This window comes from Microcaecilia unicolor, chromosome 7 (genome assembly GCF_901765095.1).
Source record: "Microcaecilia unicolor chromosome 7, aMicUni1.1, whole genome shotgun sequence".
NCBI lineage: Eukaryota > Metazoa > Chordata > Amphibia > Gymnophiona > Siphonopidae > Microcaecilia > Microcaecilia unicolor.
The window spans coordinates 92,704,688-92,716,860 of NC_044037.1; the positions used below are offsets into that span (position 1 = coordinate 92,704,688).

The 12,173-nt window shown below is 43.5% G+C and overlaps 1 protein-coding gene across 1 annotated transcript in view; it reads right to left on the reverse strand.

The window, feature by feature from the left end:
* LOC115474279 (zinc finger protein 79-like) overlaps positions 1-12,173 on the reverse strand; it is a 136,368-nt gene that overhangs the window by 46,798 nt on the left and 77,397 nt on the right. Inside the window, exon 7 of the mRNA XM_030209677.1 lies at positions 5,597-5,764. Coding sequence (XP_030065537.1) covers positions 5,597-5,764 — 168 coding nt within the window. The remainder of the gene's footprint in view (positions 1-5,596; positions 5,765-12,173) is intronic.

The following is a 12,173-nucleotide window of genomic DNA, read 5'->3' on the forward strand; positions in this document are numbered from 1 at the left end:
GTTTGTGAGGGCCAGGTAGCTCAGGCCCTCCTCCAATGGATCCAGCAGCTCCCCTCCCCTCTATCGGTGGCATCCAAAGATTGCCCTCAGGGGGCTGCCCTTTTGGGGTTGTCTCCTTTTTGGCGACGAACTGGAGAAGCTGGTCACTGACTTCGTGGAGTCCTGCCCATTGTGTCTTCCCAAGGATAAGTCTCGGGGGGGGGGGGGGGGGGATCATCTAGGTTCACTTCTACTGTTCAATAAAGATGGATGGCACAGGCAGCCAGAGCCAAAGGGCCAGTCCTTTCATGGCGCAAAGCAGGCTAGGGATGACAGAGGTCTTACAGGGTCCTCCATTCCCTTCCAGAAAGTTTTCAATGAGGGTCAGGAGGTCCCTTCCTGGACCAGTGCTGATGGGTGGTCAGTTGCACCTTTTCATCCAGGACTGGGTCCTCATCTCCTCAGACCAACAGTTCTTGGAGGATGCCCACAACAGCTATGCCTTGGTTCCTGTGGGTCTGCATGTTGGGAAGACACTTTTAGTTCAGGGCTTTCCCCTTTAAGCTAGCCACAGTGCCCCAGACATTCTCCAAGATTATGGGTGGTGGCCACTTATCTTTGCAGAGAGGGGGTGCAGTTGCACCCTATCTGGACAACTGGACCCTCTGACTGGACTTGGAGGAGGAATTGACAGCAGCAACCTCCTGAGTGGTCCAGATACTCCAGAGTCTTAGCTGGGTCATCATCTTTGAGAAAATTCACCTCAAGTCCTAACAGGACCTGGAGTACCCGGGAGTGTGCTTCCTGACTAGCTAGGGCCATGTCTGTCTTATCCAGGAAGCGGTTGCCTAACTGAGGCACCCCAGAGCAAGGGATTACCTCCAACTGCTGGGTCTGATAGTGGCTATGCTCAACATGGTTCTATGGGCCAAGGCTCACAAGCACTCTTGCAAAGGATGCTCCTCTTACGTTGGTATCCCAAATGCAAGCAGTTCAAGATCTGGCTTCCTCTTCTAGCTTCACTGTAGAAGGACCTGTCCAGGTGGGACAATATGGGTCATCTCCACTGGACTGTAGTCGTCACAGATTGCCTCTGATGCTGGAAAACCCATTGCCTGACCCACACAGGACACATGGAGGGGCATAATTGAACGAAAACGTCTATCTCCATGGGCGTTTATCTCCGAGAACGGGTCCGTGAAGGGGCGGACCGAACCGTATTTTCAAAAAAAATAGACGTCCATGTTTTATTCGACAATTTGTGAGCTGGGCGTTTTTGTTTTTCAGTGATAATGGAAAATGAAAGCGCCCAGCTCAAAAACGAATAAATCCAAGGCATTTCTTCATGTGAGGGGCCAGGATTCGTAGTGCACTAGTCCCCCTCACATGCCAGGACACCAACCGGGCACCCTAGGGGGCACTTTTACAAAAACAAAAAAAAAGGTAAAAGAGCTCCCAGTTGCATATCACCCTTTCCTTGTGTGTTGAGCCCCCCAAATCCCCCTCAAAACCCACTGCCCACAAGTCTACACCATTACTATAGCCCTAAGGGGTGAAGGGGGGCACCTACATGTGGGTACAGTGGGTTTGGGGGGGTTGGATGACTAAGCATTAAGCAGCACAATTGTAACAGGTAGGGGGGGGATGGGCCTGGGTCCACCTGCCTGAAGTCCACTGCACCCCCTAACAACTGCTCCAGGGACCTGCATACTGCTGCCAGGGAGGTGGGTATGACATTTGAGGGTGAAAATAAAAAGTTGTGAAACATAATTTTTTTGTGGTGGGAGGGGGTTAGTGACCACTGGGGGAGTCAGGGGAGGTCATCCTCGATTCCCTCTGGGGGTAATCTGGTCGTTTAGGGCACTTTTTGGGGCCTTATTCGTGAAAAAACAGGGTCCAGGAAAAGTGCCCTAAATTCTAGCTACAAACGCATACTTTTTTTCCATTATCAGCGAAAGGCGCCCATCTTTGATCGCCCGATAACCACGCCCCAGTTCCGCCTTCACCACACCTTCGACACGCCTCCATCAACTTTGTCTGCATCCGCGATGGAGTGCAGTTGAAAAGGTCCAAATTCGGCTTTCGATTATACCGCTTTATTCGTTTTTGTGAGATAAACTTCTATCTCCCGAGTTGGGTCACAATATAGGCGTTTTTCTATTTCGATTATAAGCAGGATAGTCATTGGAGAAGTCCTCTTGGTCTACCAATCATTTGAAGGCCAGGACAATTCACTTGGCACTATTGGGATTCCTACTCCTCCTCCTAGAGAAGGCAATGTGAATCTTCTAGGACAACATGATGGTGGAGGCATATGTCAACAAGCATGGTGCGGCCAGGAATGTGTCAGTGCCTCTGGAGATCCACTGGCTATGCGCCTGGGGGGAGTGGACAAAGTGCAAGTGGACTTCCGCAGCCATCGGGACTTGGATCCAGGGGAGTGATCCCTGAGTGCAGAGGCCTTCAAGGCCATTGTGGATCACTAGGGGAAGCCACAGTTCAATCTTGTGGTTCTTCAGTCACAGGGTGTCAAGGGGTTCTCAAGGAATTCATGCATTGGTCCAGCCCCGGCATGTGTGGGACCTCCTGTGTTTCCTCCTCGGTCGTTGGTGGGGAGAATGGTGCACCGAATTGCTTGTCATCCTGGAGGCCCCAGACTGGCTGAGGTGTCTGTGGTATTCAAATCTTGTCTGGTTGGTGGTGGAGGCACCTCTCCTGCTACCAAGGGGCTGAGAGCTTCTCTGCCTGGGCCCGATTGGTGATGGAGGACATGGATCCATTCTAGCTTAAAGCATGGCTCTTGAGAGATTTCACTTGAGCCGTATGGGCTACACACCAAGAGTGCTGCATACCTTCCTTCGCGCCCAGAAAGTTTCAACCTCTCTGGTGTATGTGAGATGATTTTGTGCATGCTCTGAACTTTCTCAAGTTTCTAGTGGCAGCACTGTCATGTTTTAGGGCTCTCTTAATGGGAGGTCCCTAGCGACTCTCCCTGACATGGTTTGGTTTCTGCGAGGGGAGGGGAGGGGAGAGCAGGCATCTTTGGCTTCTGCTCCACATGGTCTTGCTGCAGTGAAATCTTCCCTTGTTCTTGAGGGCTCTCACTAGGGCTCTTTGGAGCCTCTTCGGCTGGCAACTTTGAAGGACCTTTCCTTGAAGACAGCCTTTCTGGTCTCTATCTGCTCTGAACACTAGAGAGTCTTGTAAGGCCACAGCTGGAAGTCTTGGCTGCCATTTTAAATAAGCAATGCGGAAGCAAGAAGGCAAGTGGCAGTGGGCAGGAAAGTATGAGGATCTTTCTGTCACATTATGACATTTTTTGGATATTTGTTTGTTTTGAAATTGAGCCACCAGGGTGGCTTGAGGTATGTGCTGAGAAGGCACCCAGGGCTGGATGAGAGGTCTGGAGTCATATATGGGTGGGTGGGTGGGAAAGAGGGAGGAAACTGTAAAAAAGCAAGGTTATCTGTTTCCCCTTCCTTGCGCAGCTATTATCCCTGTGCACTCAAAACAACGCAAGCAAACCTATGAGCTGCTGCATCCACATTGTCATTCTTTATTGTTGGTGGAATTTTTATTTAATCATGCCGGCTTCTGCATAACAGATGTACACAGAGGAAGTATAATAACGGAATAACTTTTCATAGGTGGAATGTGTCATTTGGAGGAGCTGGTTATAGGGACATCCTAGCTCTGTTATATTCATGCAGAAAATTTTTTTTCTTCTGGTAAAGGGCCACTAAAACAGACATCATGTTATGAGAATCAGGTGCTCAACATTCAGAGTTTCTATCTATCTACTTACTTATTTATGGCATTTATATGCCACATTAAACATGAATTAGGTTGAAACCAGGGAGCATTTAAAATCTTTTGTTTTTTCTGTGACTACATCAAAAGAAAAAGATGGCATGTGGGAACTTGCTCCTTTTGTTTTGTGGAATTCTATTATTCTGTCTCGCTATATTTTCAAATGTAAGCTTCACTCCTTCCACAGCCTCTTATTTCTTCTGTCTATACTTATTCCCTTCCCAACCATCATAAGATGTTTGTAAACAGCTTAGCAGCTAGGATTTCTTCTCATAATAGGATTTCATCTCAAAATCACTTCACCTTTTTTGGAGCGCAGTAAGATGGTGGCATTACTCCAGGCTTGTGAGCAGTGATGCAGTTTTGCTGCTGGCGAAATGTTTACCTCTGGGACGTGATGCCACATTCGAAAAGGAAGGGGGTAGTGAGGATGGTTCCCTCGCCTGCCTCTACTTCATCCCCTGACCAGCAGAAACTTGATCAATTCTCGTCTACAGCCCACCTACCAAATGCTGGGGAGTCGAGCCCTGTTGCGAAGATAGTCAAAGAAGCATTGTCTTCACTGTGGCATGAAACAATGCTTTCTCCTCCAATTTCCAACACTCCTCCATCCTCTGTGGCATTGAGTGGGAGACTGCAAGCTGCCAGAAGTGCTGTGGGTGAGGTTTCCAGTGAGGGCCCTGAGCCATCTCGAGGTATGCTGGGGGGATGAGACTCTAGAAGCAGCAGGACTCTCTACTGTGCTCATGGAGGTGACTTTGGCGCCTATGTGGTCAATGCTTCAGAGAACAGACTCAATGCTTATTAAATCATCAGAAGAGGTAACAGTTTTAGCTACCATGTTTGAAGATCTTTCTAAAACTGTTGAGACTGTTAAGGAAGACCTCTGTGGCCGGGTTAGGCAGGTACAGAAAGATGTGAAACAGCTCCAAGAGTTTAAGACAGTAACAGCCAAAGATATATTAGCATTCCATAGAAAAAAAAATGAACTGATAGAGAATTTCAATAGGCATTTAAATTTCCGCCTCCTGAGTTTTCCTAAAACTCCTGGGATTTTGCCACTGGATTTCTTTAAGAGATACCTGAAGGAAAATTGAAAAATGTCTCTGGACTCTATTCCTCCTGTTAACAAGATTTATTATTTGCTAAGAGTTCCCAGGGGAAAAGGAAAAAAAATAGTAGAGGAGAGATGAATATCAATGTGAATAATATATTTGCTATATTGGAACAATCTATTGAGGATACTACTGAGAGGACTACGTTACTTGTTTCTTTTGTGTTTGAGCAAGACTTAAATGTGATTTTAAGACTTTACTTCAAGCATTAGCGTACTCCAAACATTTGCGTACTCCTTTTGGTTGACAAAAAATTTGTATTTATCCTGATGTTACTAAATCAACCCAGGAGAAAAATTTTCTTGTTGATGAGACAGGAACCTTTGAACCTTGGCACATCCTTTTTGTTGGCTTATTCCTGTAAATGCCTGCTGTGGTATGGGGAGACTAAATATGTTTTTTATGTCCCTGAGCAAGTAAAGGCCATTTTGGATTTGAAAAAGATTACCTAAGAATCAGTTGGAATATAATGTAAATGGTGTATGGGGTTTTCATGCTAAACCTTTACTTTGTTTCTTATTCGATGTGCTAATTTTTATTGGTGCTTATATATCTCCTATTTACTGTTTGCCATTCTCCTGCTTTGTTGTGGTCTAAGGAAGCTCACCGCTCACTGCATCATCTGACCTCTCAACAGAAAAATTTTATAGAAAGAATCCCCTTTTACAAGCTGCAAAGCACATGTCACTCACTTGTTCTGGGGCTGTCCCGGCCATCACTGTCCTCCTCTTCACTGTCCTCTAGTTCCTCCTCACTGTCTTCTGACTCCTCCTCACTGTCCTCTGACTCCTCCTCACTGTCCTCTGGCATTGCCACCTGTTTTATCCATAGTGATGTGTCAGGGTTGAAAACAAGATCACCTGATATTTGTACAAAGAGAAAAGGATGGCACATATTAGTGTCCCTCTGCAGCATTTGCTCTGAAAACATGACAGTAAATAACTGCTTTACAGAGAGTGGCAGGTCTCTCTTTAGGGGCCAGCTTCTATGAATACTTCTCTCTCTTGTTTTGACTGAAGAGGACAACCAAACTTCTACCAGTAGAAATGATCACTTACTTATTTATTTATTTATTAGGATTTATTTACCACTTTTTGAAGGAATTCACTCAAGGCAGTGTACAATAATAATAAATCAAACATGTGCAATAGACAATTACAGCAGTAAAAATATTCAAACAACAAAGTATGGCATAATATACTACTTACAATGTCAACACAATACGTAATAGAGCATTTTAACTGACAGTGTAGGTAAGAAAGTAAGAGGAGTTAGAAAGTAAGGTACCTAATTTAAAGAAAGTTACAAGAGGTCAGAGAGGTGGTTAACATATAGAAAGGTAAAAGAGTAAAAGGAATTAGAAAATAAGGTGACTAATTTAAAGAAAGGCACACATGAGGTTAGAGAAATGGTTAAATATTATCTCAGCTAGGGTAGGAGTGGATAAACATGTCCTGCAGTATGTGTAGCCCGTGTCACCCCTTGTGTGTCCTGTATAATCAGACCATGAGCCACAGGAAGCTTTGCCAGGGTGAGTTCATGTCAAACATGAATTAAACTTACTGATCTGCAAAAATTCAGTCTCTTGATTCAAAAAGAATACAAAGAATTTGCCCCCACCCAAGTTGAGGAACGATTTTTTTTCTTACCTGATAATTTGCTTTCCTTTCGTCCTGCTATACCAGTCCAGACATATGGGTTATGCCACCCGCCAGCAGATTTGTAGAGATGTTGAAAATAAAAACATTCCCAATGACATCATAATGCTATGCAGTGGTGTGGCCCTGGAACTTGCCAGTCAACGTGAATGTCAAAGCAGAACAATGCAAAGAGAAAATGGATCCCTTTAGGGTAACAATCTAAACATTTTCCACCCCACCTGTTTCACTCATACTGGCTCCATTTGCCTACAAACAACTACTTAAAGGGCACGTAAGGCCAGTACTGGAGGAGAATACCTCTTACCAGTGGTGTAGCTACGAGGGGCCACAGGGGACTAGGCCCCCCCAAATGTCCTCTGGGCCCCTGGTTTTGCTGTTGGGGGTCCCCAACCCCTGCCAGCTGAAGCCTTGTCCAGCACCAGTCTTCGGCGCCGCCACGCTGCCTGCCCTGCTCTGTCTTCCCCTCATGTCCAGCACTCTCCTTTTAGTTAAACACCCCTGCCTCTTACAGCCAAGGCATTCCTGGACGGGAATTTGACTGGTATAACAGAACTCAAGAAAAGGAAATCATCAGGTAATGACAAAATTTCGCCTTCCTTAGCATCCTGCTAGATCAATCCATACATATAGGAAGCACCCAGGCTTCATACAACTGGGCAAGAGGCAATCACTGGAAGGGTGGTGACTTCTTTAATTTTCTGGATGGCTTGGGGAGAAGGAACAGAGAGTGGCAGCGAAAGCATGAAGGGAAAGAGGGGGATGCTAGACACAAGGAAGCATATTTTCAAAGCACTTTGGGAGGCTAAGTTCCATAGGTTTCTATGGAACTTTGGGAGGCTAAGTGCTTTGAAAATGAGCTTGAAGGTAAGGTTACAGAACAGGAGATGAGAATATGGCCAACTGCGGGAGGGGAGGGGTGTAGAGGGAAAAGGGAGATGTTCGATACTGGGGAGGGGTGTAGAATGGGAAAAGGTAGATACTGGTCATTGGGAAAGGGGCGTAAAGGGGAAGAGAGATGCTGGATACTGGGTGGGAGGGTAGAAAGGGGAAAGGGAGATGCTGGCCACCTGCAAAGGGGGAAGGTGGAGGAGGAAAGGGAGATGCTGGATACTGAGAGGTAGTTGGTTTATATGTTGTTTTATTTTAATTCTTTTTTTCTCAGCAACTGCTCTGTTTATATGCAATGTATACTTTACAATGCTGTCTGGTGCCCTTCTATTGAGGTGTATTATAAGTGACATCACTGGAAGAGATGCGTGTGTGATTTGCGCATGTATGGGTTCCAATGTGGAACGCATAACATTTCTGCATTTTTTTGGTTCTTTTAAAGTGAATTTCAATGCAAATTTTAGTTGAGCTACGCTAATTTGCATTAGTGTAATGTTCTTTTTGTATTTTCAAAAGTTTTGGTAGTCTTTTATTAATTATTTTTGCTTTTAAACATTGTCTTTTTTTCGATTTATGCCCATTTTGTTCTGATATATATTCAGGGCCCTGTTTACAAAGGCGCACTAGCATTTTTAGAGCGAACTAACCGTGTAGATGGCCATAATATTCCTAGTGCACCTTTATAAACAGGGCTCTCAGTTTTTAGTCTATATTTGTTTTTGTGCTTTGTTTAATTTTTACTCTTTGACCCTAAAAGAGGAAGTGTATAAAAGCATGTTCTTTTAAGGCTCTCTGTAATTTTCTGTGATTACTGAGGGGATGCTGCCACCTGCATGCTATTCTGACGTATTGCTTGGTCAGTTTAGTTTGGTCTCCATTTACTTATCTTAACCAACATGATTTAATATCTTTCATAGGCGGTCGGTGGCCCAACTGTTTGGGGAGGCTAAAGGGGGCGGGGTTAGGGGGTAGGGCCAGGGGTGGAGCTTAAATCCATAATTGTCTGATAACACACAGAAAAATAATACCTTTTATTAAATTTAGATATTAGATATGTATCATATCGTTATTATCTCACCTATATATTGCTGGTAATCTGTTATCACTGGATGCCTTATCAACATTATATGATGTCTCCTTAATAGATTCACAAGTGTGGAAGGACATAGCTCGATATATTTTGACCTTTCAGGTCTCTAATTCTCTTTTAACTACTCCTTCCAATTTTGTCTCCTTCTGCCGTAGCATTGCAACAGGTAGAAGGAAGACATCTCTATTGTATAAAAAACTTCAAGATTTCTATGTTGATACTGTTGCTCCATTAAGGCTGTCTTGGGAAAAGGATTTGAGTTTAGACACATCTGACTTTGATTGGTATACCTTTTGGGTTAATTCAATGTGTCCTACTAAATCAGCAGCGATATCCTAATCCTCTTATTTTATATTTCACAGAGCCTACTGGACCCCTGCTAGAGTAGCAAGGATCACTAAAAGTGTTACCTACAAATGTTGGTCTTGTCAAGGACAGATGGGTCACTAGCACACATGGTTTCTGTAAGAACGTTCGAGCATACTGGCAACTTATTTGGGCAAAAATGTGTCTTGTTTTTCATCTGCCTATGTCCACAGCAATCTCTTATGAAATAGTGATTCTGAGAGCCTCTTCTCCTACTATCTCTATTTTGGAATCGGATAAGAAATTGTTCAACATCCTATTAGCTGTTGCCTTGCATTTAATTGTCTCCAATTGGAAAAATAATGTGCATTTAAATTATAATGAATGGTGGAGCTATGTATGTGTGATCAGAAAATATGAACTGATTCTGGCTCACAAACATCATAGAGTTAAGCCTGTTTTAAAGACCTGGGCCCGCTTAGATTTATTTTGTCAAGACCCTCCTGGCACTAACTGACCTTGTATATTCATGCTATCTAAGGATGGAACGCAGATAATGCTCTGCTCTTTTATTTCGACTTCTTTTATTTGCCATGGATTATTGATATTGTTTGATTTTCTGTTTTATGTTTTGAAAAAAAAACCTTTAATAAAAAAATGGGAAAAAAAAAGATATGTATCATATGTCAAAGAATAAAGTGGTTGCTCAAAGCATATACTAACCACAATTGCTCAACTGCAAAACACTATGCACAACTTTGTGCAAAAACACACTCAGAACCTTACTGTACCATAAATATTACACTGGGCAGAACCTAATACACCAATATACCACCCATACGGAAAATGCAGACTGTCAACAATATGAAACAAGGGATCATATCATCACAATTCTGATGTAGAGCCAAACACCCTAATTCATGTTTAATGTGGGATAAAATGCCATAAATAAGTAAATAAATAAATATAAACTTTTAATGTTGAGCACCTGATTCTCAAAGTGGACATATTCTAAACACTATAATGAAAATAAAATGATCTTTTCTACCTTTGTTGTCTGGTGACTTTTTCTGATCATGCTGGCCCAGTATCCGATTCTGCTGCTATCTGTCCTCAGTGCAGGTCAGGAAGTCATCCTCGTTAAATATCTCCCTGGCAACCCAGGACACCTCCAGCCAACCCCCCCTGCTCTCCCAGCAGTAAGGTAAACAAATTAAACCATAAACCAATTTCTACAACTGGCTACACAAGGCTGGAGACGGGCTTTCACTGCAGCTCCTGCTGTGAGGATGGAGGTAAATCAACAATTTAAACCCCCCAGAGCAGCGGGACTCCACAGCTGATCCATCCTGCTGCAGCAGGGGAGGCATAGCCTCCCCAAACCTCTTATACCGGGTGCCTATGATATCTTTATATGATTTGAATGTCATTTATTTGCTCTGTTTATACATGATATTGACTCCTTGACAGTTGCTTTAACATTTGTTCTTACTGGTTTGCTATGGGTCAAGACTACATATTCATTTAATTGTTTTATTTTAATGTAGTTTGTTGTATAGTTGCTGCTTATATTTTTATTCATGAGTTATAATTTTGGATAATTTATATCTTCTTTTTAGTTGGTTTGCACTTTTTGCTATTCTTTTATGTAATTGACTCTTTGTAACTATGTTTGTTTTTATTCATATTACTAATTTTTGTTGTTTGTTTAATTTATGGCATATTATGAGTTATTTAATATTTTGTTTTAGTTGCCCCTGACACAGCCCATTGCCAGGGCAAAATGTGGTCTGTATATATGAGACCTACAGTGCTGAATTAAGGTTTTATTACCTGAAGTGTGACCTGTTCACTTCTCCATGCTGACTTTATACATTTCAAATACTTGTTGACCTCCTTCCAGTCTGCTCTTATACTTGCCAAACAAGAGTTCCATGCCCATTTGACAAACTTGCCATCTCTTTGATATACTGAATTCACTCCTCAAAGTGCCTCCACCTCCAATCCCCCTCCCTCTTCATTTTCTACCTAGACCATGGTAGAGTACTACTTCTATGACGAGGTTCACAAGGATAATCTTGAGTTCTCCACCATATCACCTCCTACCTCCCCTCCCCCCCACTTGCTCCATTTCATTCTCACAACCTTCCTTCAACCCCTGCCACCCTTTGTTCCTTTTCTAAAATCACAGAAGAAAAAACTGTACATCTTTTTAACTCCTCCAAACTCACTATCTGTTCCTCTGATACTACTCCCACATATCTGGTCAGCTCTCTCTCCCCTAATACCATCGCTTCCATCTGTCATATCCTCTATTTATCACTTTCCACTGCAACTGTTCCCAAAGGATTTAAACATGCTGTGGTTACACTACTCCTCAAAAAGCCTTAATTGGACCCTACCTGCTTTTCCAACTATTGTCCCATCTTTCTCCTCCGTTTCACATCCCTGTTACTTGAATACAGTCCTTGCCAGTGTCTCCAGTGACCTATTCCTGGCCAGTCCAAGGGCCTTTACTCAATCCTTATCCTTCCTGACCTACCTGCTGCTTTCAACACTGTTGATTACCACCTTACTCCTTGATATGATGTCCTCACTTGGATTTCATGGCTTTGTTCTGTCTTGGTTTTCTTCATTTGTCTCCCATTACACCTTTAATGTATGCTCTGGTGGATCCTCCTCCGCTGCTATCTCAATATCAGTCAGTGCACCTCAGGGTTCTATCTTGCATCGTCTTCTCATCTCTCTGTACTAGTTTCTTTGGTGCTCTGATCTGCTCCTGTGGTTTTCAGTACCATCTTTACACTGTTGCCTCCCAGATCTACCTCTCTACACAAGACATTTCACCAATAATCCAGGTCCATCTCAGCCTGCTAGTCTGACACTGTTGCTTGGATTTCCCACTGCCAACTGAAATGGAGCCTGGCCAATGGTGAGCTTATCATCTATCCCAATAAACCCACATCTCCTCTTCCCCGTTCACTGTGTCAAGCAGGGATTATCTCTTACATGTTTGTGTATAACGCTGCACACAGCTAGAGCTATAGACATGGTAAGCATGCAATAGTAGTAGTAGTGTTAATCTGAAGGACTAGATTGAGATTCCACTGGGGATCCAACTGCATAAGAAAGGGGGCCACAGATGCCCGGCACCGCAAAAGAAAACAGGAAATGTCTGGATAAGCAACTAAAGGCTTCCCTTCAATCTGACCCCGATAGCAGGCTAGAGCTGCCACCTGAACCGTTAGTGAATTCAAGGCCAACCCCTTCTCCAGTCCATGTTGCAGAAAGACTAGGGTGAATAAAATATCATCTTTGCCGAGA